This window comes from Canis aureus, chromosome 18, assembly GCF_053574225.1.
Source record: "Canis aureus isolate CA01 chromosome 18, VMU_Caureus_v.1.0, whole genome shotgun sequence".
NCBI lineage: Eukaryota > Metazoa > Chordata > Mammalia > Carnivora > Canidae > Canis > Canis aureus.
The window spans coordinates 27,945,035-27,971,620 of NC_135628.1; the positions used below are offsets into that span (position 1 = coordinate 27,945,035).

General features: G+C 37.7%; 1 protein-coding gene across 23 annotated transcripts in view; it reads right to left on the reverse strand.

Moving 5' to 3' along the window:
- HDAC9 (histone deacetylase 9) overlaps positions 1–26,586 on the reverse strand; it is a 1,013,161-nt gene that overhangs the window by 218,718 nt on the left and 767,857 nt on the right. For all 23 annotated transcript variants that reach the window (XM_077856623.1, XM_077856624.1, XM_077856625.1 and 20 more), the window contains one exon: positions 2,268–2,375. In XM_077856623.1, the coding sequence (XP_077712749.1) occupies positions 2,268–2,375 (108 nt within the window). The remainder of the gene's footprint in view (positions 1–2,267; positions 2,376–26,586) is intronic.

A 26,586-nucleotide genomic window follows, 5' to 3' on the forward strand; every position in this document is an offset into this window, starting at 1 on the left:
CTTTCTCATATGACATTCCTATAGGCCTCCCCAAACTCTTTGCAATCAAGGGGCTCAGTCTCTTGACCTGTCAGCACTGGTGCCTTTGTTATGGTCCTGACTATCTTGGACTTTTCCTTGAGTTTAACAATCAGATAGATAAACCAGCCGCAATATCTCAAATATTCACCAAAATAAGTTGAAATTAGTTTTAAAATATCTACTATTTGGTATGCCACAGTATATACATTTGAGAATCAGATCTAATTTTCATTTGTAAATAGTTCAGAATATCAGAACTGTGTACAACCTTCAACATTATAAATTCCATCCTGGTGATTTCACAGAACAAGAAACTAAAGCCCAGAGAAGTTCAGTGATTTGCCACCAATGACACAGCATTTAAGTGGCAGAGCTTGGGCCAAGATTTCTTGATTATTAGGCTGGCTCTTTTTCTCTATTCTTCTTTCTCTCTCTTTTTGTTTTTAGCCATACCTGCTGGTTTTTCACCATGGGGGGAAAAGGATTTGCATGAATCCTTGTTCTTAACATAAATTTCTTAACATAAATAGCCAATGTTAGTACAGCTGGTAGCCACCATATCCATGCTGTATGTTGTTGACACTTTGTTTGTAATTGGCTATTTTAAATTATTACCTCCTAAAAAATAGAATTAGGCTTCTGTTCAGTACTCTTCAGATTTACATTTGGCGATTCTACATTCTGTGAGGCTAATAACAATGATGATTTTGAGTGAAACATGTGGGCATTCTATTTCAGAAGGTTTCTGAATTATTGATTAAACTCCCACAAAATCATAACAATGAGAAATTGTGCGTGCTAACATAATCATTTTCTTTGTCATTAAGTGGGTCTGTGCCAGAATTATCTTTTAAAAATTATAATACTGTGGCTTAGCTATTGTACGTTTTTTTAATTCTTTTGAAAGAAGACTTTCAAAGATCATTCTTTTAAGATATCAATCTATTCCAGTGTTACAAGTGACATTCTCAAACAGGAAGAATTATTGCTAAAAGTGCTACTGGGAGACAGCCAAAACTTCTCCATAAGGCTGATTCCTTTCCTCTTTCCAATAGTCCATTACCAAAGGTAAAGACTGAGTAGTATGCACCACATTAATGACCCCATAAAATCCCTGAAATGAGCAATTAATGTCCCAACACTGATCAAGTCAACTACACATAAGGTGTGCATATCTATATTTTAAATACAGCTCTTTTAAAAATTATATTTCTATAGGTTCTGACTTCCTACAGAGTTAAAGCAAAGGCTTCTGGGAAGACAATATATTGTAAAATATACCCTTTTACCCAGCATTTTTTACCACAAGTGGAACAGTCAGGTGTAACCGAATAAAAATTCACTAAACAGAAAAATAATCCTAATTTGATTTTACTTTAGACTAACAAAATTTGTGGTGACTATGTTGTTCACATTATATTTCCCCTATCCCTACAATTGCTAAAAATACCAAATCAAACACCACCCAGATTTCCTTATGAAGTGTGTGAACTAGTGCTTTAAAAAGTCATGTTAGCACCAACAAAGTTTATAGGGGCAACTGCATTCAAGACGCACATGGCATACCTTTAAATAACACTGTTAAAATACCAAATAAAATGTCAACGTCTGTCAGGTCTCTGGCTTTTATAAATTGTTTAGACTGGGAAACGTTGGGATTTGGACATTGTTCTTTTCATATGATGTAGAAAAGAAGAGACCATAAAAAGAAAAGAACAATAAAGCATAGATCATTTTTGAAGTTCTTTCATGGAAAAACATACCCTGGATCATTACCCTTCTAATCAACAATTTCCTTCTTCCTCCCAATCCTTCCCGTCTGGTATTTACCTTTCTCCCCCTCCCGCCCCTCCCCTCTCTCTGGGTGGTATTCTGAGCTTATACATAGTATTCAGTAATCTATTTTTTAAATTGCTTCGAAAGAGAATCTCAGGAGGACATGACAGACATGTATACACTGGGTATTTTTAATCTGAACCATGGCTTTCCTCACCATTTCTGCTCTCTTAAAAACACACCTGAGTGCCCTGACCGCAGTTTCCCCAAGGAGAGGAAGGCCTTGTGAGCAAAATTAGCTACTACCTACCTACAGACTAATTATCACACCTTAGTGGTCATCTTCCTGCCCTTTCCCTCCACCCCTTTCCTTTTATTACCACACCACACTCCCACAATTCCCAAACAACAACATCACTGTTTTAGCTTCTTCTCTGGATTTCCCACACTTAATGCAACCCAGACCTCACCTTCAGCTCTCCTGAGGCCACTTTGGAAGCCAGTTCGATGACACAGCCAACAGCCATGCGTGCAGCACCGGACGAGTGCAGCTCATTCCAAATGGTGTCACTGTCCACCTGAGCAAACAGTCAGCACGGCCCGAAGAAAGAGAGAGGGAAAACAAGAAGGAAAACGAATAGATGAAAAAGGGAGGGAGGGGGAGGGGAGAAGAGGAGAAGGGAAGAGAGAAAGAAAGCAAATTTGTGAGGAAGGGCTGGCAGGGTAACAGCCTAGATACAATAACATTAGTCTTCCATCCTGGCCAGCTGAAAAGACCTTCTGGACAGAACTTTGCTTATACTTTTTCTCTATACTGACTTCTCCAATGGAAACACATTCCTGCCATGCCTCACTGCCATTCCCTGTTTAGATTTCTCATTACAAACAGCATTACATAGGCCGGATCTGGCGTAGTTACAGGCCTGCTAGAAACCAGGCCCCAGTAGTAGATAGAGTAAAAAAGCTAAGAGCACTTAGCTATACATAAAAATCGGATTTGCAAGTGCTAGAGGGGAAAAATTCAAATACCATTCTGGCTGCAGGTTTACAGGGAGCCAAAGACAATTATTAGGCAGGTAGCAGTAGCAGTCAGTGAGTAGGAAGTAGCAACCACAGTTCAGGTTCTCCAACTAAATGGAAGGAGTGTGTGGTCCTCACACTTAAAACATTCATCAAATTCAACTGCAAAGAGCAATTTGATTTTCAAAGTAGAAACTTAAAATTTCTAACATTTACTACAGTTTGGCAGCTGTTCTTAATGTAGATTGGTATTATTAGAATTGGATAGGCCATTAAAATACATGGTTGCTTCTATAAGAGAACATTCTTATGAAAACAAAGCATAAACCAAAAATTTTAATTTATCTTTCTAAAAGTCTATTAACCCTTTTTCATGCATGCAGTAAGATAACATAGCAAGAACAAGAGAAGTACAATAACTGGTTTATAATGATCATAGATGTTACATACTTTTATGTATAAAATATTTCATAATATAAAAAACAGAATCCAATGGTAGAAGTCTCTAAAGTTACAATACATAAATTACTTGAAGCACTAGGAGATGTAATACAAAATTTGTGATTGTGCCAATAGTAAGACTTCTTAACTGGGTAAAAGAAGGGAAATCCCACACAAAATAAAGATTTTTTTTTAAAGAATTAAAGAGGCCTAATAACATGGAACAAATACAATAAATAACAATTACACATATTCACAATGTACTAAGCAGTTTCCTAAGCCTTTTAACATGCCTTTTCTCATGAGATCCTTACCAGCTTAAATTCTGTCAAGATCAATGAATAAATAAATAATGAATGAGAACAATAAATAAATAGAAAATTAAGATCTCTTCAACAATAGCATAGTGGTGAAGAGAGAAGTTTCTAAATCAACTGTCAGGGTAAAATTGTAGCTTCACCGCTAAAACCTACATGACAGTGGGCAATTAGTTAATAAATGTCTCTGTGCTTTGGTTTCCTTATCTATGACATAGCAACGTTTTAAAGTGCCATCTGTATATGATTTTAGTGAGGACTAAATGAATAAGTGATATGCAAATATTAGCTATTACTATTTAGGCTACTATTACACCCATTTTATAATGCCTAGCCCAGAGTAGAGGCCTAATAAGTGTTTACTGAATGAGCACACTACTGATTAGAGAGGCTACTCAGCTGGCCCAAGGACCTTCAGACCCCTGACTCTGACATCACATGTCTTTCTAAATGGCTCTCCTGAAATAACCCTCACTTTCTAAGAACGTTAAGCCCTTGTCATACTCAATATCATCTTGTCAACACCACCAGCTAAAAAATGAAGGTATGATCAAATGGCCAAAGGAACCTAATCATCTGCCCTCCAAATTAAGTTTTATTTTTACCAAACAATATAAGCACTTACTTGAGCTTCATATAGATATACCTTGAGGAAGATGGTTGCTCAAGTTGAAAAATGAAAACCAACATTTACACTGTGTTGCATAGTTTTTAGCCAATTTTCAACTATTACAGAGCTATAGGTGCCATAGAAAGCCCTCACTAACCAGATTTAAAATTATTGGGAATGCAAGCAAATATAAAACAAATCAATAAATCCCAAAGACCTAATGGATGACTCAAAACCACATATAATTCCAAACCCCTTTTTACTTGACTTTAGAATACACTCTAAGTTTTTTCTTAAAAAAAAAAGAAAGAAAATTTCCTTCCAAAAAGCTATAAATACTATACTTGATTAGAAAAATATTACAACACCTGGGAACAATGTCTCTTTAACCATAATACTAAGGGGCATTAGATAGCCACAAATAACTTTAAAATTCATCTTCTTATCTACATTTTTCTATCTTCCTCAAAGTAGTCTTACAGAAATAATACTCTGTGTCTATGCCATCAATTTTGGTATATAAACCTCTACTAATCAAGATACTTATTTTTTTTAACTCATCTAATATTTGTCAGGTACCTACCATGTAACAGATGCTAAGAGTTCTAGTATACAGGAGTTACTTTTATCATAAAGCTATAATTATTGATAAAAAGAATGCTAAGCACATAGATGCTCAATGGAATGGATATATGAGATTTTTACTACACCCAAAGGTCAGGATTATTCCTAAACATGTGCTCTTTAGGAATCTATGAAGTTTATTTTAGGAGCTTATTAAATTTATTTACTTATATGTAAACATAAAAAACATTTACTTAACTACTTCAAATGGTTTTATGTATAGTTTGTAACTAAATGGCAATAATGGGGATCCCTGGGTGGCGCAGCGGTTTAGCACCTGCCTTTGGCCCAGGGCGCGATCCTGGAGACCCGGGATCGAATCCCACGTCGGGCTACCGGTGCATGAAGCCTGCTTTTCCCTCTGCCTGTGTCTCTGCCTCTCTCTCTCTCTGTGTGTGACTATCATAAATAAATAAATTTTAAAAAAATAAATAAATGGCAATAATGGTCAAGATTTTGTATATGATCTATTCATAAACCAAAAATTGTAATTAATTCTGAATTTATTAACAGATGTTGTCTTAGCTCAGCTGCCAAAACAAAATACCATATGCTGAGTGGCTTAAACAACAGGATTTTATTTCTCCCAGTTCAGGAGGCTAGGAAGTCCAAGGAGTCAGTCAATTTGGTTTCTGCTTGAAATTCTGGTTCAGTTCGCACCTTGGCTTGCAGATGTCTGCCTTCTCACTACATTCTCACACGGCCTTTCCTCAGTTGAGTGCAAGTACAAAGAGAAAGATCTCTGTCTCTTCTTCTTCTGATAAGGCCACCATTCCTATTAAATTAGGATCCCATCTGTATGACCTCATTTAGCCGTAATTATTTCTTAAAAGCCCTATTAGGTTAAATCACATCAGGGGTTAGGGCTTCTACATATGAATTTGGGGGGGATACAATTCATTCCATAGCAAAGTTATATCCCCAAAACATGTTTATAAGTCAATTTATAAGCATATTTTCCTAAGATATTGTGTTCAAAGTGGTGTTCCAGGGCCATTAGCTACCAAAATTAGTTACTAAAAGCTACCCACATGCATTTGCCATGTTATAGTTTAATAAGAGCTCCAAGGTAAAAAAAAAAAAAAAAAAAGTATGCATGGCTCATGAAGTCTCCTGACTATTATCTCTGTCACTAGAAGAGACTCCCATACCTACTTCCTACTATTCTCAAGGGCAAAAAGTATTTCTTCTCCTGCTATGTCCTTCTTATTGGTATGAGAGATTGCCAAAAACCTTTCTCTGTATTAGTGATAGTGTCAAGGAGGTCACCTTTATATGAAAACTCTGATTTTTAACTGCTGCAAGACTTTCTGACAGTAGAAAAAAACTCTAGGTAAGAGAGATGGTTGACTCCACCAATTATTGGTGGTTCTTGGCATGGAATGGGATACTGAGTGGCTGGAAAAGAAGGAAAAATAGCAAGAAGGATTAGATTTAGTTGGATATCTATAAATGGGATTAAGGAGCTAAGATGGCAATACAATGATGGTGGAAGTAGAGACCAGAAGAACTTAGAACTGTAAGACAGGTGCTCTAGCATTTGAAAGCTGAAGGTAGAGAGATTAGGAGCATGGCACAGAGTTGGCTCTGGATATGTAAAATAATTTTAAACAATGTAAATTGTTTAGAGTAGGCCATGAAAGGGGAAAGAAATGGTAGTGGAGGAGAAAGCAATCCTGCTTACCACACTAGCTAATTACTTGCTAAAGCTGTTAAGAAATGCAAAGCAAATTCTTAAAACCAAAACTACTATAATCTGAAAAAAATCAAAGTACTTGTATCTTTTTTCTTTCCATACAACACATTCACTTCTCCTTAGTCTTTCTACCAGTTTATTCTTCAGCCTGATACGTGTGTGTGGGTGCACACCCATGTACACGTGCACACGTACATTAGGAGGCAATGGTACACAAACTGAAAAGGAGATTAGGATTCATATAAAAGACAATGACATTCAAAATAGGATTTTGCATCAGTACACATAAAAATCCATACTTTTGTGGTGAAAGAGAATTTTTTCCAAATTCCTTTGTATATCAAGAACTAAGCTGGTGGTCTCAGATTATTACATTAGTGACAGCATCAAGACAATGCTACCATTGCCTCTCTAATACTCAGAGAAGAGACTTTTTCTACCCATCAGAAAGCCAGGCCTAGACCTTATAGATTTAGTCTTTAGAAAGGATATATAAGAGGAAGAAAAAGCCAAAAGTCATCCCTTCAGATCCTGAGAGATTGGAGAAAGACAAACCTACGGTTCATCAGAGACACCCCCCACCAGGGAACCCTACCAGGTTTCATCTTGAAGTGAAATCAGGAGAAAATCAGCTCCTTCAAATGCTAGGCAATCAGGAACAAGAAGATGGACCAGGGAAATTGCCATGGAAGCCTGAATATCCAGAGGATAGTATGAGTGTCCAAGGACCTCATCAGGTCTCCATCCCTCCCTCATATACCCAAAAGACATCTTGAAGAGGAAGCTGAGAGATTGAACAGTTACCTATAAAAGACTGCATCCAATAGTAAGTTGATCTTGAAGTTGACTTTAAAGAGATGGATATATTAGTAATTATGGAGAAGATCAGTATAATTAGGAAAAAAAGAAAAAGCATATTTATCACACATATGAATGAGGATGGCTAATTCTAATTCTGTATCCAATTTTTAAGATCAGGAATTTATTCTGCTAGATGATAGGGAAAAAGGTATAAGCTGGATACTGAGCAGAAGTCCCAAGGGATATGCTATATACATGGCTGGTGGTATATAACTATATTTTAGAATTAATGTGGCAATATACAACTTACTACCTCCCTCAGAATTCATCTGGAATTTTTACCAAGCTTTTGCTTACAGAGCATTCTAAAAAATAGTATGCTTTTAACTTCCAAAAATTTCTGTATAAATGTACAAAACATGAAGGCAGCTTTAGTAGTCTTTTGAGTAACTGTCCAAAGAGGCTTTGTTTTACTGCCAGAATTAAAATTTATCAATTTGAAAATAGTCCCCCAAAAGTTCAAATCACTTATAAACATGTAGAAGGGTCTGGACCTAATGTGTCCAAAACTGTGGTTCAGAAATGTTAGATGAGGCTGTTCCAGAAAGTCTTTCTTTGTTAGGAACCAAGCAAATGTGGTGAGATAGGATGGAAATATACCCTAGGGTAGAGAATTATACAAGCTTGGCCCATAAAAAAGATTTAGTCATCAGAAGAGAAAGCACAATTCTGAAAACAGTACAGAGCTTGGTACTAAGATCCTTCCAGCCTGTATTTCCAGAGCCTCACATCTAGTTAGTAGGGCAGTAAGTGTAAAGAGATGGAGAAGGCTATAAGTAACCTCTGAAATAGGCAATACATTTTATATTCTGTTTAAAAAATGTGATTGAAGTAAAATACTTTGGTATCAATTGTAAAAATTATGTTAAAAGACAAAGAACGGCACATTCTTCATTTCATTATGGACCTCAGAGAATCCATGGCAACTGGCAATGTGAAAACCCCAGAATAATCATCAGAGGCCAGTGAGACTCATCAATCTGAGAAAGAAAGAGGAAAGAAAGAAAGAGGAAAGGAAAGGAAAGGAAAGGAAAGGAAAGGAAAGGAAAGGAAAGGAAAGGAAAGGAAAGGAAAGGAAAGGAAGAAAGAAAAGAAAGAAAGAAAGAAAGAAAGAAAGAAAGAAAGAAAGAAAGAAAGAAAGAAGAAAGGAAGAAAGAAAGAAAGAAAGAAAGAAAAAGAAAGAAAGAAAGAAAGAAAGAAAGAAAGAAAGAAAGAAAGAAAGAGAGAAAAAAAGAAAGAAACGAGGGAGGGGGATGAGGGTGTTAGAGAGAGAAAGAAAGAGGGGGGAGAGCAGGAGGAAGGAAAGAAAAAAAGAACAAGAGATAGGGGAAAAAAGTCCAGTAATTCATAAGCACATAGCAATTATTAATACTAGTCTTCTAAAACAGGAACATGCTCTCTATATGGAGGCATGGAGGTAGAAGAGAGAGTAAGGGCTAAAAGTATTAGTTACATGTCTACTTATGAAAACTTAGCCACTAGTTAATACTATTCACATCTGAAAGAAGAACATGGTGCATCTGTATCTATAAAAGATAAAAAGGAGGGCTGCTAAATCAAACCTGATCTATGAAACATGAATGGTGAAAACATAATTCATTCACTTGGAGTCATAGCAGAATGTAATTCAGAAAGTGTACAGAGAATGTGATAGACACCTAATAAGGACATTTCAGGTTTTTTTAGTTTTATTATATATTACCTTACTCTATAATACTCTGGTCTTTATTTTTTATAAATAACAATGACAACAATAATCATTGTTATCATGTCATAATTAATATACTTATTAAAATCCAAACACTATGCAAAGCTCACTGCCCAGATAAACTCAGACAATTCCTCCAACCATTGACACTGATCCTCTTACTAAGCATTTCTGTATATGAAATTCAGAGAGGTTATTTAGCTAGTAATTAGTGCGCTGGAATGAGAACTCAGAAAAAAAGAGTATAGGGGGGGAGGAGCAAGATGGCGGAAGAGTAGGGTCCCCAAATCACCTGTCTCCACCAAACTACCTAGAAAACCTTCAAATTATCCTGAAAATCTATGAATTCGGCCTGAGATTTAAAGAGAGACCAGCTGGAATGCTACAGTGAGGAGAGTTCGCGCTTCTATCAAGGTAGGAAGACGGGGAAAAAGAAATAAAGAAACAAAAGGCCTCCAAGGGGGAGGGGCCCCGCGAGGAGCCGGGCTGAGGCCGGGGCGAGTGTCCCCAGGACAGGAGAGCCCCGACCCGGAGGAGCAGGAGCTGCACCGACCTTCCCGGGGGAAAGGGGCTCGCAGGGAGGTGGAGCAGGACCCAGGAGGGCGGGGATGCCCTCGGGCTCCCGGGGACACTAACAGACACCTGCGCCCCGGGAGATGCGCCGAGCTCCCTAAGGGCTGCAGCGCGCACGGCGGGACCCGGAGCAGCTCGGGGGGCTCGGGCGGCGGCTCCGCGGAGGGGGCTGCGCGGCCCGGGAGCGCGAATCCACCAGCGCAGGCCCCGGAGCACAGGGCGCCGGGACACAGCCCAGGATCCCGCCTCCCCCGGGACAGGCAGAGGCCGGGAGGGCCCAGGACAGCGAGGACGCTCCTGCCCCAGCTGAGCACATCAGCGGCCCCGCCCGGAGCCTCCAGGCCCTGCAGACAGAGTTCCTGCCGGAGCTGAATCCAGGTTTCCAGAGCTGCCCCGCCACTGGGGCTGTTCCTCCTGCGGCCTCACGGGGTAAACAACCCCCACTGAGCCCTGCACCAGGCAGGGGCACAGCAGCTCCCCCAAGTGCTAACACCTGAAAATCAGCACAACAGGCCCCTCCCCCAGAACACCAGCTAGACGGACAACTTCCAGGAGAAGCCAAGGGACTTAAAGTACACAGAATCAGAAGATACTCCCCGGCGGTTCTTTTTTTGTTTGTTTTTGTTTTTGTTTTTGTTTTGCTTTGCTTTTTGATTTGTTTCCTTCCCCCACCCCCTTTTTTTCTCCTTTCTTTTTCTTTCTCTTTTTCTTCTTCTTTTTTTTTTTTTTCGTTTTTTTTTCTTTTTCTTCCCTTTTTTTTCTCTTTCTCTTTTCTTTCCTTCTTTCTCTCCTCTCTTTTTCTCTTTTTCCCAATACAACTTGCTTTTGACCACTCTGCACTGAGCAAAATGACTAGAAGGAAAACCTCACCTCAAAAGAAAGAATCAGAAACAGTCCTCTCTCCCACAGAGTTACAAAATCTGGATTACAATTCAGTGTCAGAAAGCCAATTCAGAAGCACTATTATACACCTACTGGTGGCTCTAGAAAAAAGTATAAAGGACTCAAGAGACTTCATGACTGCAGAATTTAGAGCTAATCAGGCAGAAATTAAAAATCAATTGAACGAGATGCAATCCAAACTAGAAGTCCTAACGACGAGGGTTAACGAGGTGGAAGAATGAGTGAGTGACCTAGAAGACAAGTTGATAGCAAAGAGGGAAACTGAGGAAAAAAGAGACAGACAATTAAAAGACCATGAAGATAGATTAAGGGAAATAAACGACAGCCTGAGGAAGAAAAACCTACGTTTAATTGGGGTTCCCGAGGGCGCCGAAAGGGACAGAGGGCCAGAATATGTATTTGAACAAATTCTAGCTGAAAACTTTCCTAATCTGGGAAGGGAAACAGGCATTCAGATCCAGGAAATAGAGAGATCCCCCCCTAAAATCAATAAAAACCGTTCAACACCTCGACATTTAATTGTGAAGCTTGCAAATTCCAAAGATAAGGAGAAGATCCTTAAAGCAGCAAGAGACAAGAAATCCCTGACTTTTATGGGGAGGAGTATTAGGGTAACAGCAGACCTCTCCACAGAGACCTGGCAGGCCAGAAAGGGCCGGCAGGATATATTCAGGGTCCTAAATGAGAAGAACATGCAACCAAGAATACTTTATCCAGCAAGGCTCTCATTCAAAATGGAAGGAGAGATAAAGAGCTTCCAAGACAGGCAGCAACTAAAAGAATATGTGACCTCCAAACCAGCTCTGCAAGAAATTTTAAGGGGGCCTCTTAAAATTCCCCTTTAAGAAGAAGTTCAGTGGAACAGTCCACAAAAACAAGGACTGAATAGATATCATGATGACACTAAACTCATATCTCTCAATAGTAACTCTGAATGTGAACGGGCTTAATGACCCCATCAAAAGGCGCAGGGTTTCAGACTGGATAAAAAAGCAGGACCCATCTATTTGCTGTCTACAAGAGACTCATTTTAGACAGAAGGACACCTACAGCCTGAAAATAAAAGGTTGGAGAACCATTTACCATTCGAATGGTCCTCAAAAGAAAGCAGGGGTAGCCATCCTTATATCAGATAAACTAAAATTTACCCCAAAGACTGTAGTGAGAGATGAAGAGGGACACTATATCATACTTAAAGGATCTATTCAACAAGAGGACTTAACAATCCTCAATATATATGCTCCGAATGTGGGAGCTGCCAAATATATAAATCAATTATTAACCAAAGTGAAGAAATACTTAGATAATAATACACTTATACTTGGTGACTTCAATCTAGCTCTTTCTATACTCGATAGGTCTTCTAAGCAAAACATCTCCAAAGAAACGAGAGCTTTAAATGATACACTGGACCAGATGGATTTCACAGATATCTACAGAACTTTACATCCAAACTCAACTGAATACACATTCTTCTCAAGCGCACATGGAACTTTCTCCAGAATAGACCACATATTGGGTCACAAATCGGGTCTGAACCGATACCAAAAGATTGGGATTGTCCCCTGCATATTCTCGGACCATAATGCCTTGAAATTAGAACTAAATCACAACAAGAAGTTTGGAAGGACCTCAAACACATGGAGGTTAAGGACCATCCTGCTAAAAGATAAAAGGGTCAACCAGGAAATTAAGGAAGAATTAAAAAGATTCATGGAAACTAATGAGAATGAAGATACAACCGTTCAAAATCTTTGGGATGCAGCAAAAGCAGTCCTAAGGGGGAAATACATCGCAATACAAGCATCCATTCAAAAACTGGAAAGAACTCAAATACAAAAGCTAACCTTACACATAAAGGAGCTAGAGAAAAAACAGCAAATAGATCCAACACCCAAGAGAAGAAGGGAGTTAATAAAGATTCGAACAGAACTCAACGAAATCGAGACCAGAAGAACTGTGGAACAGATCAACAGAACCAGGAGTTGGTTCTTTGAAAGAATTAATAAGATAGATAAACCATTAGCCAGCCTTATTAAAAAGAAGAGAGAGAAGACTCAAATTAATAAAATCATGAATGAGAAAGGAGAGATCACTACCAACACCAAGGAAATACAAACGATTTTAAAAACATATTATGAACAGCTATACGCCAATAAATTAGGCAATCTAGAAGAAATGGACGCATTCCTGGAAAGCCACAAACTACCAAAACTGGAACAGGAAGAAATAGAAAACCTGAACAGGCCAATAACCAGGGAGGAAATTGAAGCAGTCATCAAAAACCTCCCAAGACACAAGAGTCCAGGGCCAGATGGCTTCCCAGGAGAATTTTATCAAACGTTTAAAGAAGAAATCATACCTATTCTCCTAAAGCTGTTTGGAAAGATAGAAAGAGATGGAGTACTTCCAAATTCGTTCTATGAAGCCAGCATCACCTTAATTCCAAAGCCAGACAAAGACCCCGCCAAAAAGGAGAATTACAGACCAATATCCCTGATGAACATGGATGCAAAAATTCTCAACAAGATACTGGCCAATAGGATCCAACAGTACATTAAGAAAATTATTCACCGTGACCAAGTAGGATTTATCCCCGGGACACAAGGCTGGTTCAACACTCGTAAAACAATCAATGTGATTCATCATATCAGCAAGAGAAAAACCAAGAACCATATGATCCTCTCATTGGATGCAGAGAAAGCATTTGACAAAATACAGCATCCATTCCTGATTAAAACTCTTCAGAGTGTAGGGATAGAGGGAACATTCCTCGACATCTTAAAAGCCATCTATGAAAAGCCCACAGCAAATATCATTCTCAATGGGGAAGCACTGGGAGCCTTTCCCCTAAGATCAGGAACAAGACAGGGATGTCCACTCTCACCACTGCTATTCAACATAGTACTGGAAGTCCTAGCCTCAGCAATCAGACAACAAAAAGACATTAAAGGCATTCAAATTGGCAAAGAAGAAGTCAAACTCTCTCTCTTCGCCGATGACATGATACTCTACATAGAAAACCCAAAAGTCTCCACCCCAAGATTGCTAGAACTCATACAGCAATTCGGTAGCGTGGCAGGATACAAAATCAATGCCCAGAAGTTAGTGGCATTTCTATACACTAACAATGAGACTGAAGAAAGAGAAATTAAGGAGTCAATCCCATTTACAATTGCACCCAAAAGCATAAGATACCTAGGAATAAACCTAACCAAAGATGTAAAGGATCTATACCCTCAAAACTATAGAACACTTCTGAAAGAAATTGAGGAAGACACAAAGAGATGGAAAAATATTCCATGCTCATGGATTGGCAGAATTAATATTGTGAAAATGTCAATGTTACCCAGGGCAATATACACGTTTAATGCAATCCCTATCAAAATACCATGGACTTTCTTCAGAGAGTTAGAACAAATTTTTTTTAAGATTTGTGTGGAATCAGAAAAGACCCCGAATAGCCAGGGGAATTTTAAAAAAGAAAATCATATCTGGGGGCATCACAATGCCAGATTTCAGGTTGTACTACAAAGCTGTGGTCATCAAGACAGTGTGGTACTGGCACAAAAACAGACACATAGATCAGTGGAACAGAATAGAGAATCCAGAAGTGGACCCTGAACTTTATGGGCAACTAATATTCGATAAAGGAGGAAAGACTATCCATTGGAAGAAAGACAGTCTCTTCAATAAATGGTGCTGGGAAAATTGGACATCCACATGCAGAAGAATGAAACTAGACCACTCTCTTTCACCATACACAAAGATAAACTCAAAATGGATGAAAGATCTAAATGTGAGACAAGATTCCATCAAAATCCTAGAGAAGAACACAGGCAACACCCTTTTTGAACTCGGCCATAGTAACTTCTTGCAAGATACATCCACAAAGGCAAAAGAAACAAAAGCAAAAATGAACTATTGGGACTTCATCAAGATAAGAAGCTTTTGCACAGCAAAGGATACAGTCAACAAAACTCAAAGACAACCTACAGAATGGGAGAAGATATTTGCAAATGACATATCAGATAAAGGGCTAGTTTCCAAGATCTATAAAGAACTTATTAAACTCAACACCAAAGAAACAAACAATCCAATCATGAAATGGGCAAAAGACATGAACAGAAATCTCACAGAGGAAGACATAGACATGGCCAACATGCATATGAGAAAATGCTCTGCATCACTTGCCATCAGGGAAATACAAATCAAAACTACAATGAGATACCACCTCACACCAGTGAGAATGGGGAAAATTAACAAGGCAGGAAACAACAAATGTTGGAGAGGATGCGGAGAAAAGGGAACCCTCTTACACTGTTGGTGGGAATGTGAACTGGTGCAGCCACTCTGGAAAACTGTGTGGAGGTTCCTCAAACAGTTAAAAATATACCTGCCCTACGACCCAGCAATTGCACTGTTGGGGATTTACCCCAAAGATACAAATGCAATGAAACGCCGGGACACCTGCACCCCGATGTTTCTAGCAGCAATGGCCACGATAGCCAAACTGTGGAAGGAGCCTCGGTGTCCAACGAAAGATGAATGGATAAAGAAGATGTGGTTTATGTATACAATGGAATATTACTCAGCTATTAGAAATGACAAATACCCACCATTTGCTTCAACGTGGATGGAACTGGAGGGTATTATGCTGAGTGAAGTAAGTCAGTCGGAGAAGGACAAACATTATATGTTCTCATTCATTTGGGGAATATAAATAATAGTGAAAGGGAAAATAAGGGAAGGGAGAAGAAATGTGTGGGAAATATCAGAAAGGGAGACAGAACGTAAAGACTGCTAACTCTGGGAAACGAACTAGGGGTGGTAGAAGGGGAGGAGGGCGGGGGGTGGGAGTGAATGGGTGACGGGCACTGGGTGTTATTCTGTATGTTAGTAAACTGAACACCAATAAAAAAAATAAAATAAAATAAAAAAAAAAAAAAAGAAAAAAAGAGTATAAACTCTTAAGCCATATTGATTTTTTATGCTAGTAAAGTCGAAATTGAAATAAACTATATAAAAAACAAAATGATTTTTAAAAATCTAGTTTTATTTATAAAATCAAGGATTTTCTTAGTGAAATATACCAGATAAGACCTAATATCAATATTTTATTTTTAAAGGTATTAAAATTCTACCATGTAAAATTGCTAAAATATTCAAAAAATTCAAATACCACAAGTTGTATCTGGAGTAGTTGGGCATTTTCTAATTTGTTTGCTGTTATATTAAAGCAGTAGTTATCAATGGGAGTGGTTTTCCCTACCACCTTTTCCACCTCCCAGGGGCCATTTGGGAATTTCTGGACATTTTTGGTTGTCAAGCCTGAAGGAGCAGGTAAGCTTCTAGCCTCTGTTTGGTAGAAGCCAGGAATGCCCTAAACATCTTAAAGTGCAATAGGACAGTACAGAGAAGTTATCTTGCCAAAACGTCAATAATGCCAAAGTTGAGAAATCCTGCCCTAGAAACATTGAGATTCATATAAATAACAGTGCTACCTTCTTCACATGGGCTGCTAGAAGTCTCAAAGTCAAATTTGTGGTCCTTGTCTAGTAAAAATATTAGCTACGACAACACTTTATATGCTAATCCCATCCCTAGCTCACTGTATTTTCACTTTTGCATGATGACAACCTGCCTTGAATATACACCACACATAAACACTTCATGTTTATTTTGAAAGTTTTGAAATCCTTTAAGGAATATGGCAAGACTAAAAGGAAAATATAGAGATGCAAGATGCAAAAAGAGCAAAGAGACCCCAGAGGATGCAGGCAGAGAAGAGGAGAGAGAAAAAATAGGAAGGAAATCACTTTATACTTTCATTGTTAATTTTAAGTTGTGTTTTCTCTCTTGCATTTTCTTTGGAATACAACCAAGAATGATTTTTATCAACATTGTTCTTTTCCTGAATTTATCCAAATAATTCTGTATCCTGAATAAAATCAACATTAATATAAATTTATATTAAAGGGTTGTTCTGTCCTTTTCAGTTTCTTCAGTTTCACAAATAGTAGTGACAGAGCCAGGAAAAATCTTTCACAGTTCTACCCATTCTTTTGCTTCAATCTCAACTTATTTTTGCCTAATACATGAAAGAAAGGGATGATAATTTCTTTTAATGATTTCAAAAAAGAGATAATTATATAATATCAGTGGCAAAATAAAAGATCAAGGACATCATGTGATTATTGGCATTTATACAAAAAAGAAAAGAAAGAAAGAAAGAGACAAGTTCTAACTATTAAAATCAAGTCCTTGAGAAATGCTTGTTTATAAGAATGTTGGGTTTGTCCCTGCACATGTGGCTGGGAGTAAATGGACAGTCTGCTGCATTTGAGTGGCTATGATTCATTTCGTTTAGTGGAGATATCTAAGTGCCATTTGTGAGTATACCCACACTTCCAAATGTTCAATTCTTTTGAAAATATTCTGAGCATCTGAGAGCTGGGTTACTTCAAACACCATTGCTTTCACAGTTTCTTTACTCCACTGTGAATTAGAAGCATGAATTAAAATGACCAAAATCCATGGTCAGGATTTTGCAAGAAATCAAGATGCTTCCTTAGTGCTACTCCTGCCCCTTATTCAGAAGCCTCTGTGTATGTGAAAATCCTTAATCACTTATGTCTTTCATAGTTTTTTCCTTTTTTAAAAAATTACTTACTCTGAGAATGACTCCATTAAAATGGATAACACACAGTGCACAAAATAATCAGAGTTCTAAGTAGGCTAACTGTCCAATAGTTCTGTCACTGAATAATATATATTGTTCTTGCAATTTATGGTTTTAAAAACAGCAATAATAATAGCAATCTTCTTCCTAAACAGATCTGCAGCAGGAATACTTTAAATATTAACTAAAGTATAAAGAATTTCTTTGGTGTTAAGGGGTACGTAGTGACCCTTTTACATAGACAAATAGATCCATGAACAGGAAAAGGTACAAAAAATTAGCTTAAAGAGACTCACATACAGAAGTGGTACAACTAGGTCTAAAGCAGTAGCCACATGTTCAAAAGACTCCAGAGGTCACACTGGTAATATAGATGTAATATAATGTAATGTAATGCAAGGTGAATGAAAGGTAGGGCCCGTGGTATGATTTTTCAATCTTAAATATTGAGAAGAATTCACTTTTTATTTTATTTTTTAATAAATTTATTTTTATTGGTGTTCAATTTGTCAACATATAGAATAACACCAAGTGCTCATCCCATCCAGTGCCCACCTGAGTGCCTGTCACCCAGTCACCCTCACCCCCCGCCTACCTCCCCTTTCACCAAGAATTCACTTTTAAAAAAAAATCCCCAGCCAGGCTAAAAGAAACTTATCTATGTGCTAAATATGGCTCCTGGGCTATCAGTGCATAACTTTTGCTGTCTAGGGTAACTTATTTCTTTTTTTTTAAGATTTTATTTATTTATTCATGACAGACACAGAGAGAGAGGCAGACACAGAGGCAGAGGAAGAAGCTGGCTCCCCACGGGGAGCACAATGCTGGACTCGATCCCAGGACCCCAGGATCACTTAGTCAAAGGCAGACATTCAACCACTGAGCCATCCAGGTGTCCCTAGAGTAACTTACTTCTACACAAAGTTTGAAAATTCTAAAGGAGGAAATGGGGGAAAAAAGTATATCAGAGAAACTAGCTGGGTTGATTTCTTGGGCAAAATGATAAAAGTCTAAGGATTTCTTAGTGTGAAACACTTGGAGAGTATAACAACCCTAATTCCTGGGGGGGCGGGGTGGGATATGTTTATAAAGGAGTCTAGCTTTGCCTAAGGATAAGACTAAAGCAAGGATGCTCAGGTTAACATTTCAAGTAAATGTTATAAATGTTCACAGCACTACAAAAAGTTTCATTGCACTATTAAAATTTGCTACTTGAGAAAATTCATAGTGGTGAAAATTATAATTAATTCAGCAATGTTTTAAAATTGATTTGAAACTTATCAATTGCAGTAATGCCTACATGCATTTAAAAATGTAGCCTCATATTTCTGACACATCTATCCTAATTAAAAAATGCTGAATAAATAATTAGTTAACTGTTGGGGAAAGGTTCCAAGCTAAGGTCATAAGGCAGGCAAGTAACTGAATTGTCTAATGCAGGTGTAACTGGATTCTTGGAAGGGGGAAAGAAAAAATAAAGCAGAATGACTGACAACTTCTCAAAATAGTGAAACCACAGATCCAAAAGATTCAGACCATAAGTAGAAAAAAAAATGCCATCAATTCAATTATAATAGCAGACAAAACCACACCTAGGTGCATCACATTCAAACTGCTAAAAAATAAAAAAGTAAAAATAAAATATTGAAGGCAGCCAGAGAAAAGGTACATTACGTACAATACTGAACTATGACAGGAATTTTGACTGATTTCTTAGCAGAAACTACTTAAGCCAGAACATAAAGGAGTGATGTCTTCAAAGTTTTTAAAGGAAAAAAATGTCAATCAGAATTCGATACTAACAAAAATATCTTCAAAAAATACTTTTAAAGGGCGAAATAAAGATTGTTCAGAAAAATAACTGCTGAGGTATTATTCTTCCATCAGACTTGAGTCACAAAAAATGGCAAAGACGGACTCCTGGGAGGCTCAGCGGTTGAGTGGCTGCCTTCAGCTCAGGACGTGGTCCCAGAGTCCTGGGATCCAGTTCCTCTAGAGCCTGCTTCTCCCTCTGCCTATGTCTCTGCCTCTTCCCTGTGTCTCTCATGAATAAATAAATAAAATATTTTAAAAACATGGTAAAGAAAATCATAGAGGAAATGAAAAGTGCTAAAAATGATAATAATGAAGACATGCATATAAAAGAGACCTTTTTTCTTATTTCTATTTCCTTAAAACACTGATTAAAGCAAAAATATTAAAAAATATACTGAGGGGTTTATGGCACATGTAAAAATTGATGTATCACAACAAAATACATAGAATGGAAGGAGAGGGCCACAAATAAACTGCTTAGGATTTTCATATTACATATGAAGTAGTGTAATAGTACCTGAAGGCTGACTTTGAAATATATTATTAAGTATAAATGCTAGAGAAACTACTAAAAATATAGATATAAAACTAATAAGTTAATAGTGGAAATAAAAGATATAATTTTTAAAAATATTCAATCCAAAGGAAAGCAGAAAAAGAAAACAAACAAGCAAATAACAGATGTAAATATAAAACAACTAACAAGATGGCAAATTTAAATTCAATCAGTAAAAAACACTGGTCTACAATACTGCTACTCAAAGTGTGGTTCATGGCACCGTGAGGGTCTCAGTCTACAGTAAGATAAACAAAAGCAAGCATTTAGCAACTTCTATAGCAATTTTTTAGAATAATTTTATATCTGTTCAATCCAATAAGAATGAGTTTTTATTGTGTATGTTTTTTGTATCTCATTTTTAGTAATTCTTTTTTATTGCATTTTATGGAAAGCATTGCTCTATGACAAGAAATAAAAAGTAATCAGGGATCCCTGGGTGGCGCAGCGGTTTGGTGCCTGCCTTTGGCTCAGGGCGCGATCCTGGAGACCCGGGATCGAATCCCACATCAGGCTCCCGGTGCATGGAGCCTGTTCTCCCTCTGCCTGTGTCTCTGCCTCTCTCTCTCTCTCTCTCTGTGACTATCATAAATAAATAAAAATTTAAAAAAAAGTAATCAAACAAAATCTTGACCTTTACCACATAATAATTTGAGGAGCATTGATTTCATAGAGAAAGGACTTTCCTTCCAAATTGTACACAGATAGAACTCTATTTGGGTAAAAGAGACAGAAAAAAAAGGGAAGCTGGAGGTAAAATTAGAAGTGTTTGTTAGGTGGGGTTCCTAAATGGCTCAGTCGGTTGAGCCACTGACATTTGATTTCAGCTTAGGTCATGATCTCAGAATCATTGGATCAAGTCCCACATCAGGCTCACAGTCAGCAGGGAGTCTACCAGAGATTTTCTCTCTCCCTCTCCCTCTGCTCCTCCCTCAACTTGCACATGTGTGTACATGCCCATGCTCTCTCTCTAAAACAAATAGATAAATCTTTTTTTTTTTTTAAGAAATGTGGGTTAGGAGGGGTTTTGTTTTTCTTTTAATGACCTCTTTTTTTTTCTTTTTTTTTTTAGATTTTACTTATTTGAGAGAGAGAGCACGCACACAGGAGGTGAGGGAGAAAGAGACAGGGAGGACAAGGAAGAGAAAGAATCTCAAGCAGACACCCTGTTCAGTGCAAACCTGACACAGGGCTAGATCTTTCCACTCTTGACATCATGGCCTGAGCGGAAACCAAGAGTTGGATGTTAACCAAATGAGTCACCCAGGAGCCCCGTGTTAGTTTTATTAATAAATTACCCTGAACAAGGTATGTTGTACACCAAGAGGGAATGACTACTAATAATCTGCCTAATAATTCCAGTAATAGTTTATACCTGGAGGCCTTCATAAACCCCAGAATTTGGAGAAATTGTCAGGTTTTCTGATAAGCTTTTTTAACAGACTTTTCAATGAGCCAATGTTTGGACTTCTCCACCTTTTTCCAAAACTCTTTTGGTGGTAGCTTTGGCAATGATTTTATCAATGTTTAGTGTAATACCACCTTATCTATCTGGCTGACATTAGAATTTGAGTGAGAGACCTTGAAAACTACCATTTCCACTTACAAATTTTTCAAACCTGGGCAAGTTTATTAACCATGCTCTAAATAAATATAGAGATGACACAGCTTTCCTCAGAGGATTATTATTAGTATTAGTCAATGCATTCAAAGTGCTTAACCAAGTGCAATACGACAGTGAGAGCAGTAAGCTCTCAGTAAAAGTTCACTAAGGAAAAAAATATTCCAGAGTTTTGGTTCCAAAATTACTTTCTATTCAGCCACACATCAAAAACAAAAATCATCTGTGATAATGCTGGAAGCCAAAAACTACTTCTAATCAGAAAGCTACTTTTTTTTCTAGCTGCATATGGATCTAGTTCAACTGGAGTTTCCTGAATGAATGTCGGCCTTTTCCAAGCACATCCAGCATAGCTCAATCATTGGCACCCGAAACAAAGCTAATGCTCTGAAAAGCCGCACATGATAGAAATTAAGCTACCTGTACTGAAAGTGGATGTGAAAGTATTTAAAAGGGAAGGAGAATGACTTAGAAGAAAAGGAATTTAGGCACAGTCTCCTCTGTAAAATCTAAATGCAGCTTGTTGATTCTTCTCGGAAATATTCCCAGAGTTAAATATAATACTAGTTTGCCCATTAACAGAACAGGTTTCATATGCACTGTGCATGGTTAATGTGGTACATGATTCTTCCACGGATGCCTTGGATATTTCACCCTGAAAGTTGGGAACTGAAACTCCTCAGCCAACATTAAGCAGTTTAGTAAGCAGCTGCTGCTATGCTATGCTGCTGCTTGGGCCACGGGGCATTTCTGAATAATTGAGTTTAAGCTTAAATAATGATCAGATGCCCATAGAAACCTCCTGTGAGATACCAGACTCAACAAAGAAACAGGTTTTCATCACAGTACTGATTCTGTACCATTTTAGGCACGCTGTATAAAAATTAAAACTATGAAAGAAATTAAGTACTTTTTAACTTTTGCATTACATCAGGTAAAGTATATCATTTAAATGAATCATCCATTGTGGATCAGCTATTTCTGCAGACAGTATCTCGATTTGGTAACTTAGAAATTACCTAATATTTTTAAGTCACTGGAATCATATCAGCTTGATTTAATTTCTGAGAAACTTTAGTTTTAATTTTTCTACAGAGCTTATTCTGTTTTAAGCTCTATATAGTATGTATAATGGCATCTGCAAGCCAAATTTCTTTTTTGTTTTAGGAAATAGGATAATTACCTTTTACCAATTGAGAGGTATTTGAGAAGGTTTTCAATCCTCAAGCCTCTACTTTTAGGGTTAGAGCTGAAGATTCCAGTACTTATTTCCTTTCCAGGAAGAGTGAAAGTAGAGGTAGGAGTAGGAAAGATTCAGAGAGAGAGAGAAGCCTAGCATGTCAGTAGATGCAGTGAAAGAGATAATAAAGTCAAATTTATTACCCAAAGGAAGCACAAAGTAAATATCTCTGGTCAGTATCTAATGAAAGATGTAGCAGACAGATTGAAGCACCAAAAAAGTGCCAGCACTGTGTTAAACATTTCAGAAACATTACCTAATTTATTCCTCATGATAGTCTAATAAAGGCACTATTAGTCACTTTTATAAAAGAGGAAGTCTCTTTAGAGAGGTTAAGTAACTTGAATGGTTACTCTGTTGATAAAGACACAGAACTGGAATTCCAATCAAAGTCAACCCTAGATATAGATATTGTTCTGGATGGAATTGTGCCTCCCCCCAATTCAAATGATAAAGATCTAACCCCAATGTGACCATATTTATAGATAGTGACTTTAAAGAGGTAGTGTGACTGGTGTCCTTGTAAGTAGAGGAAGAGACACCAGTGATGTTTACACACAGAGAAAAAGCAAGGTGAGGACACGAACAAGTTGCCATCTGCAAACCAAGGAGAGAGGCCTCAGGTGAAACCAATCCTGCCTGCAACTTTAATTTCCAGTCTCTAGAACTATGGGAAAATATATATATTTTTAAAACATGCAGTTGACCAAATCTTCATTACCATCAGGAATAGGATAAAGGAGCATATTTTTCTACCCTAGGCATTAGCATCTCAGAAAGGGGGAGTGATTATTTAAAAAGTTAATCAGGTTTTATAAGTAGATGTTTTTGTTTTGTATGTGTTTATTTCTTTTCTTTCTGGATTTCTTTGCAGAATAGGCTAATTATATGATGTTCCAAATGCACGATGACTGTGAAGCTTGGAAAGCCATCAATTTTGACTTCATGGAGTAATTGAGGTATTGTTTAGGATTACCTTATATTTATATAGCTGTTAGTAAGCAATACTTTGTTATTTAAAAATGTTAGCCAGTGGTATCTTTTTATGGCAAGCTGACCAAATACAGATATGAACTTAAAAAAGACTTTCTGTATTGTGTGTTCTATAGATCTTTCCTTAATGATATATAATGAGAGCTATTGTTAAGTGCTGTGAGTGCAGGACTCTGGGTGTCTATATCTTCAGGGTCTGACACATAATAGATCTTTAATAAATATGAATCAGTCAATGAACGAAAAAAATTAATTCTATGTAATATATTTCTTGACAGGGTTTGACTGTGGCTAAAAAATCTAAAATGTGAAAATCCCTTACCTATTCAAGTCCTGCATTACATCAATAATTTCATGAAGAATACTTCTTTTTCAGTTAGCACCACACCTAGATTTATAGCTTTCATTTGCTAGAATTATGTGTCTCCTTTCTCTGGCTTGACAACCAGCAACATCTGGGGTGCCCCAGACCTCTGTTTTCATGGTTCACCCTGCTTCTCATAGAAACTCCCATGTCTTATTAACTATTTGCCCAAAGGAGACAAGCTATCCCTCCAAATCTTTTTTTAAGAGTTATTTATTCATTTTAGAGAGAGAGAGAATTAATTAAATGATTTGTCCATCTGTAGTCACACAGGATCTTGTCACTCAAAGTGTGGTCCATGGATCAGCAATATTGACATCACATGTGTGTTCGAAGGAATATAGACTCTCAGACCCCATCCAGTTCTATTGAATCAGAATCTATATTTTAGGAGTTAGAGAAATACTTTTGAAGCAGTGACAATGCAGAGAATTGAATTCAAATGTTCTAATTACTAAATCAAGTTTTTCTGCCCATGTGCCTCATCACAAGGGCTTCTAAAAACAATCCTTGCTCTCCCCTTACTAGTCCCCCTGAAGTGACATGATTCTAATGGGAAAACATTAGTTGTATGTCAGATGCGACCTGAAGGTATTAGAGCTTTGAAGATGTTTTTAAATCACACACTTAAGGTAGCAGTTTATTTATTTTCTGCAAAGCAAGACCAAATTAAGGCCACCCATCAGATTGGAGTAGTGTCCATTCTCTATACACAGTTGCCACTTATCATCACATTTGATCCTCACAATAATGCGATGAGAGAGAGGCCTGATTATTAAAGACAAAAAGGGGCACCTGAATGGCTCCGTCGGTTAAGTGTTCAACTCTTGATTTCAGCTCAGGTCATGATCTCAGGGTTGTAAAACTGAGCCCCATGCTGGGCTCTGCACTCACTGTGAAGCCTGCTCAAGATTCTCTCTCCCTCCCTCTCCTTCTACCCCTCCCTGGACTCATGCACACATGCACATGCTCTAAAAAAAAAACAAAACAAAACAAAAAAAACAAACAAATTGAGGCTCAGATAAGCCAAATAATTGTTAAAAGAGTTTTCATTGCTGATTTTTCTGACTGTAGGTCTTGGCAGAAGTACATAACCCCTAAAATCATAAAAGCAGTCAGGGACAGTTCTGGTGCTATTTAGGTAGCAATACTTCAAAAACTCTTGAAAGCCCTCTATAACTCTAAATGACTGTCACTTTTTCCTTCCATAGGCTAATATTGAGCATCATATTTCTGGGCTGAGGACCTATGGTATTCTTTACTGTATTCTTTGGTTAGCTCTGCAGGGTGTTCTCTTTTCTCCCATGTGATACAACATGCCAGTTCTTTAAATGTATATATTCATTTCATGTTAGATGTTCTGAAATCCTGAGACTTTTGAAATGGAGCTGGGATGGATTTATGATGACAATGGGTGGGTGAACCCACATGCTTTCTCTCTTTTGTTCAACACTGGGAGGAACACATGAATGACAGCCCATTCTCTTGGGATCACTTGTAGGTTATAATGCCCACACCTTAGCTTCTTTAGTCATGGTGAGATGAAAAAGAAATAAAGTGGCTATAGGGAGGATCTTCAGATTCCAAGTAAAACCATGGATATGATGAATGAATACTGTGACTGATACTCCATATGGAAAGAAGGCGTGAACTATTAATGCGGCAGCTGGAAGAGACAAGGGGCATGCCATGTACATTAATGCTCTACCACAAACCCCCTTCCAGTATGATCAACTGTTTTCTGGCAGCCCTACTGACCTTGCATGTACAATTTTTAGTCCTCTTCGTCTTCAGAAAAATATCCCTTTACTATTTATGTGCCAGTGACAAGTACAGAACCATATTTGTTTTTGCAAATTGCTACATTTTAAGATTCTAAGATTCTTAAGACATTGGCAGACTCAAGGCTTTGCAATATATGAATTCCTGTAGGTAATGTGGTCAATCAAGGAATCTAAGAGTCCTTACTGTTGTTATTTACAGTAATCTGCTCATCAGTCCTAACAAGATTGATTAGAGATATAGCCCAGTAATACACCTTAGTATTTCCCTACTACTTCATTTAATCTGATGAACATACTGTGGAAAGGATATTTTACAATGTGCAAATCCTTGTAATCACTAGACAGTGCACGATAGAGCCGTGTTCCTACCAAGACAGCTTAATAAAATTAACTCTGGCTCAGTAGGTGTGTGCAATGAGATTTTTCTCTAACTTTTCCAAAAGTAGTTTTGGTCCAAAAGCAAGGATTTTTCACTGTTCTAGTTCAAATTAAAATGCTCTGTAGAGGTTCATAATTTTTTACCTCAAATTAATGATGTCTGAATGAATGGATTTAATACTTCATAGGAATTACAATAAAGAGAATGCTCTTGGCAAAAGAAACAATTGTGCATTCTTATGGATAGGAATATTTTCATTTGGGAAATGAGTGTTGATAATCCTATGAGGCTGACATTATGGTGAGTTGTGTGTGCATAGTACTGTGGTTAAAAGCTTGGGAATCAGGAACTATTGATTTCACCACCTACTACTTGTGTGACTTGAACACGTTACTCCCTTTTCTCAGCCTGTTTCCTTTTCCATGGAGTCAGAAGCCTCAGTTCTACCTTTAGTGACAAGACTTCTGGGAAGGCTATGAGGATTAAAAGACATAAGGTAGGTTATCATTGGAAGCTGCATGAGGTAGGTATCATTGGAAGCTACTCTCTGATGTGAGACTGTATTAGTCCAATTCTGTGAGAATCAATAAGTATGTTTTAAA